At 51.6% G+C, this 6,050-nt stretch overlaps 1 protein-coding gene across 1 annotated transcript in view; it reads left to right on the forward strand.

Annotated features, from left to right (window-relative positions):
* Positions 1–4,894, forward strand: part of XKR8 (XK related 8) — a gene marked incomplete at its 5' end in the record, with an annotated part of 9,997 nt that extends 5,103 nt beyond the window's left edge. Inside the window, 2 exons of the mRNA XM_019547876.1 lie at positions 589–782; positions 3,271–4,894. Of these exons, the coding sequence (XP_019403421.1) occupies positions 589–782; positions 3,271–4,007 (931 nt within the window). The remainder of the gene's footprint in view (positions 1–588; positions 783–3,270) is intronic.
* Between the last annotated feature and the right edge of the window lie 1,156 nt (positions 4,895–6,050).

Raw genomic sequence — 6,050 nt, forward strand, 5'->3', positions numbered from 1 at the left:
TTCAGTGTCAGGGCGGCTAGGATCTGGAACCAGCTTCTAAGCAAAGTGGTGCTGGCTCCTACCCTGGGGGTCTTTAAGACAAGGCTGGACAATCACCTTGCTGGGGTCATTTGACCCCAGTACTCTTTCCTGCCATGGCAGGGGGTTGGACTTGATGATCTGCTCAGGTCCCTTTTGACCCTGCAAACTATGAAACTATGAAAATGAAAGAAACATCATGCGAGCAAACTCAAGGCCATAAGCTGCCTGTAAGAGGCAAGGCCAGCTGATATTGCAGAAAAGCTCAGATAACAATGAGGTTATACAGAACTTAAGTAATGATTAAAGAAAGCTAAATATAAAAGAAAACTTTAAACAATAGTATAATTCACCACTCTATAAACAGGTGCAACTTTAAAGCATTAAATATGACAACCTACCCTAACAGAATGGGTTGGGTTTAGCTGCCATCCTGACAGTAGGCTGATCTTGGAACCCTGCACCCTCTTGCCCACAGTTCCTTGTAGCTGGCTGATGACTGTTGAGCTGCTCCAAAATGCTTCCCTGTGTAGAACAACCCATCCCAACACAACTGTGTTGCCTATGCAGGTGTCTGCATGCACTGAAAGTCGGGTGGCAAGTGCGCAAGCCAGGTGCTACCGAGGAGGACAAAGCCTACGCCTTATTCCTGTCCCATGACATCAGTATGCTGCGCCTCTTTGAGACCTTCCTGGAGACTGCCCCCCAGCTCACATTTGTGCTCTACGTCATTCTACAAACAAATAAGATAGAGCTTTTCCAAGGTGAGTGGCTTTGCTGGCAGGAGTGGGGAGGCCTTCCTTATGAGAGCCCACTTTATGGGCTGACAGGATGGTGGTGTGATCCCTTGAACTCCTGCTTCTAAAGAAAATAGGAGTAAGCCTCACTCTTCACAGCTGCCTCAGCCAGGTTGGGGATGTGGGGAGGGAGGGGTGCATTGGGCAGGGAAGCTGCTCAGTGCTTCTGCTGAGATGGATGGGGCCCCCTGTCACTTTTGAGCAGTGGAGTGTCATTAGCCCCTCCAGCTCTGTAGACATCTGTAGGTTCCTCTGACCTCTGGGTTTGGGGATGCATGACAGAGATGTGGAAATATTTTCAGTCTTACTTTTTGGCTGAAGAAACAGCCTTGTAAGTGAATTGCCTCTTCCTGCCCCATTGAATCAGTCCATAGGGCCCTGTAACCATCTTTCATCCTTTTGGGGATTAGAAAGGCAAATAAATAGCTTCAGCCCTCTCGCTCTGTGCCTCAGACACTCCTCTGGCTGGTTCTTGTGGGTGAAATGGAGAAGCTACTGTGCTGGGAGGAAGGAGACTCTGGCTATGGAAAAACACCCTATGCTTTCACCAGAGCGTAAGCCAGGCATGAGCAAAATATGGCCCGTGGGCTGGATCCAGCCCGCCAGGCCATTCTGTCTGGCCCATAGGGTCCCTCCAAGAGACAGTTATTACCAGCCCAGGGCTGCCACTCTGAAAGCAGGTGGGAGGTGAACTTTCAGAGGTTGCGCACCATTGGACTGGGTGGACTCCGTGCTTCCACCTCCATGGTGCTTCCACCTTCCACTCCATCTGGGAGCCCCGTGTGGCGACACCGAGTGTAATGGTGCGTGACTAGACAGGTGGTAAGTGGGGAGGGGAGCTCCTGCTTGCCTGAGTGGAGGGCAGAGGTAGTAGGGGGTGCTCCTGGCCTCGGGGTGCTCCTGGCCTGCTGAAGGTAGAGGTCCCCAGTGGTGCACAGCTGTGGCTGCATCCCAGGAGCTGCATGTGGTGGCATGGAGCTTGCCTAGACCAGACCGCTGGTACACACCTTTGAACCAGACCAAGCTGGCTCTGTGCTAGCACTTGGGGCTCCTGGCATTGCAGGCAGGAGCCATGTGTTATCAGGCCAGGCTGAGCCAGACCAGCAACCTCTGTGCCTCTGCGTGGGGCTTTGAGCATGCCAGTGGGGAGCGGCACATGGCGGCACAGAACTTGCCTGGTACGTGATTCCTGGTTCACATGGCATCGGCCAGGCAGGCTCCGTGCCTCCACGTGTGGCTCCCCGCTACAGTGCTGGAAGCCCTGTGTGGAGGCATGGAGTTGGCCCGGCCCGGCTTGATGGTGCACAGCTCCTGCCTGCCTGCAGTGCTGGGAGCCCCGAGTGCTGGCATGGAGCCAGCACAGTTTGGTTTGAAGGCACATGCCAGCGGGTCCGGTTGGGCTATCTCTGTGTCACCATGTGCAGCTCCTGTGATTTGGCTGGAGCTGCATGCCACGAGGGGCTCTGCCTGCTATGGGCAGGAGTACTGTGAGGGCCTGCTGCTGCTGTTGCTACTGGGGGGAGGGGAGGGGAAGGGAAGGGAAGGGAAGGGAGGTGTGTGGTGGGAGGGGGCCCACACCTACCCACAAACCTCACCTCCAACCCCCACACCCACCCACATGGACTCCCATAACTACACCTCAGACTCCCATACCTACACTAACCCCCACACCCACCCACATGGACTCCCATATCTACACCCCTGGCATAATTGCCCACCCCTGGTGTAGGCCCAGTTACTCCCATCTAGCTGTACTGATGATTGTGGGAGGGACTAGCAGTGTGGGAAGGATCCCGTCAGTAAGGCAGAGCTCTTAACAAGGGTTGGGCAATAAGAGAATCGTACCAGAGCCCTGTAGTGAGCCCAGACACTATTCAGTAGGAAAAGGGGTGCACTGAGCCCACAGACCTGTGTCTGTGGCAGGGAGTGGGTTGGCAGCTCTCTGCCTATGTGGCCTTGTGGGACTGCTAGCTGGAACAGGCTCTCTGGCATAGCGCTTAGAACCTGATCGACTCTCAGCCCCTCTCTGCACGGTACCATTTCCTGTGTAATTCAGGTCCACCCCCTGAGCTGAGCACTTCCTATTTCAGAGGGACCTCAGAAACGTTTAGAAAGTAGCACAGGGCAGGCTGTCTTCCTGTTAGCAACTTGCCTGCAAGGGAATAAGAAATGGCCGATGTGACCAGAGTGATGGCATCTTCCCTACCTGGCAGAGCAGGAAAAGAGAGCTGGACAGGGAGTAGGGGATACTTCTCTGCTGACCCTTTGAGGCATTGTGCTCTGTTTGTCACTGGAGGGGCCTGCGTACAGTGATGCCTGGCCAGGAGAAGAGACTCTGTTTGGGATGGGGCCAGTTTCAGTCTCTGATCACATTCTCCAGGGGAAGTCCAAAGCCTGAACTAGTGCCTGATTTCCTGCCTGTCCCTCTTCACCCTCTTTCCCACTATGTTTGTAGGGTTTGGGATTTGCACTGCCTTCCTGTGTGTGGCATGGTCCCTGCTGGATTATCACCAGTCCCTGCGATGCTTCCTGCGGGAGAAACACAATCTGGGCCTGCTCTCCTCCTTTGTCTACTTCATGTGGAACTTTTTTCTCATCTGTCCCCGCATCTTCTCAGTTGCCCTCTTCGCCACGCTTTTCCCACACTTCATTGCCCTGCACGTCCTGAGTGTTTGGGCTGTGATGGTTCTCTGGGTCTGGCTGCAAAATACGAACTTCATGGACTCCCCTGGCTTGGAGTGGTTTTACAGGGCAACTGTGGGCATGATACTGTATTTCTGCTGGTTTAATGTGGCTAAAGGGAGGACAATATACCGCAGTATTATCTATCACATCTTCATTCTGGTGGACTGTGTACTGCTTGTTGCGTTCTGGGCTTGGTACAATTCCCCTTTGGGTGAGCATTTGTACCTGTGCTATGTGCTTCCTGCTGCCCTAGTCTGTTATTTTCTTGGACTTCTGCTGAAAGTCATCTACTACAAGTACTTTCATCCCACCGTGCAGACCCAGCATCAGATGGAGTACGATGAAGTGGACACTGGTGAAAGTGTCAGCACTGTCGAGTTCCGACATGGCCGAGCATCTTTCACTACAAACAAACGGATGTACCAACTGGTGCAGAGCCACTTCGCAGCGTCTTCGTTGGCTGGGCAAAGCTTGGCAAATGGAGTGCAGGTGGATGTTCAACTTTGATCCAGCTGTCCCTGCTCGACTGGAGATTTCTGCCTTCGGAGTCTACTTTAAATGTGTGGAGGAGACCCTATTCCAGGCAATGCTCCAGCCAGTTCCTTCTCAGCTTCACGTGCTATTTTTCCAAGGGAACTGGCACAAAGCTGGGAGGGGCGGTGGCTGTGTTGCGAGATTTGCCACAGCTGGGCCTGCAAAAAGGCTACATCCTGCTCCAAGTTGGTACTCTGCCAGGGACAGATATTTAAAACAGCTATAAAGTATGCTGTGCTGTTGAATCTGAACAGCCCACTGGTGGATATGAGAGGCAGTGAGCAAGTTAAAATCTTTATTGTTATTTGTTAGACAGTTCTCAAGTTCCCCCTCTCAGACCCACAGTAGGGAACTCTTCTGGGCCATTTTATTTAGGCAGTATGCTAGCCTCATGGCCTCACTTTGCAGGTTGTCCCTTCCACCTCCCGTTTCCTCACCAGCCTCCCCTTTATCCGAGCAGTGGTAACTGGGTTGACTTTTTCTTCTTGGCAGGACATGGACAGGAACTGTTGGATTTCCCATTTGCACTTGGGTTTCCCACTCTGTCATTTTGCCAGGGGAGGGTTGGGGCTCATGCCAAATATCTTGGCCTCAGTTGTGAGGGTTATTTGATTTGAGCTTGTACTGTACCACATTAGATCTAACTAAATATGTCATGGTAACAGAATGCACTATCCCATAAGCACAGTGTGGAGAAGTGGATGAATTCAAACCATGTCCCACCTTGTTGACATGTGCCCATTTACTACACTACCTGGTGGCCTTCAAGTTCATCACAATGGTGATGATATCACCTTAAGATGGTTGAAGCAATATGCCACAACTACATATGCTAAATAAATGAATTAATGTGGAGTGAACCGCAGTGTTTCCATTGAAACAAGGGAAGTGGGTGGAGAACTTGTGACCAGATGAGGCTACTCAGAGCTCAGAAAGCCCCTTGTCCTTTTCAAAGCAAAGATTAAAGCTCCTTCAAATATTGATTTGTTGTTACCAAAAAAATCACTGGGCTTGTTGTCCCTGCCAAGTCCTCTGCTACTGCAGTGTATTAGTAAGCTGCTCTGTGGAAATTAGGAAGTGCTATAGGTTTATCCTTCTATGGAAGCCCTGGCTGTGGTCAATCCTTGAAGAAGAGGAGCAGGGAAGTTCCTGGTCTGCTGCAGCTTCCAAATTGAGAGGCTATTTGAAGAGATACACACACCTGAGACCACTTCTCTGAAGTTCTGACTTTTGCCTGGACTAACTCCTACCACTTTAGGTAGCCTCCTTGATGTTTGTTTCTCAGTATAATGGGCAGGAAGGGAGTTGAAGTTCTGCCCTGACCTAGCACTTGTACTGCCAGTTTCAGAGGCTGAAAATTAGCCATTTGTAAAGGGCCTGTCATCACTGGGGTTCTGGCTTTTGCTTGACAGCTGCATGTTTTGATACTGTCTCTAATCCCATTCTCATTAAAAAACTAGGGAACTGTGGTGTTGACACCTACACAGTCAGATGGGTCACCAACTGGCTGGCGGGCTGCACCCAGAGAGTGGTGATGGATGGGTCATTTTCGACCTGGAGGGATGTGGGCAGTGCGGTCCTCAGGCCCGCACTGTTCAACATCTTCATCAGTGACTTGGATGAGGGGGTAAAAAGCACCCTGTTCAAATTTGCTGTCAACACTAAGATGTGGGGGGATGTGGGCAAGCTAGACGGGAGGAACGGGCTGCAATCAGACCTAGACAGGTTACAGGGGTGGGCGGATGAGAATAGGATGGCTTTCAACACTGACAAGTGCAAGGTGCTGCACCTGGGGAGGAAGAACCAGCACTATACCTACAGGCTAAAGAACTCCCTTCTCATCAGTGCAGAGGCAGAAAAGGATCTTGGAGTCATCATTGATGCCAAAATGAACATAGGTCGGCAGTGTGGGGACACAGTCAGGAAGGCCAACCACACCTTGTCATGCATCCACAGATGCATCTCAAGCAGGTCCAAGGAGGTGATCCTCCCGCTCTATGCGGCACTGGTCAGGCC

Source organism: Crocodylus porosus, unplaced genomic scaffold (assembly GCF_001723895.1).
Source record: "Crocodylus porosus isolate Cpor-Errol unplaced genomic scaffold, CroPor_comp1, whole genome shotgun sequence".
NCBI lineage: Eukaryota > Metazoa > Chordata > Crocodylia > Crocodylidae > Crocodylus > Crocodylus porosus.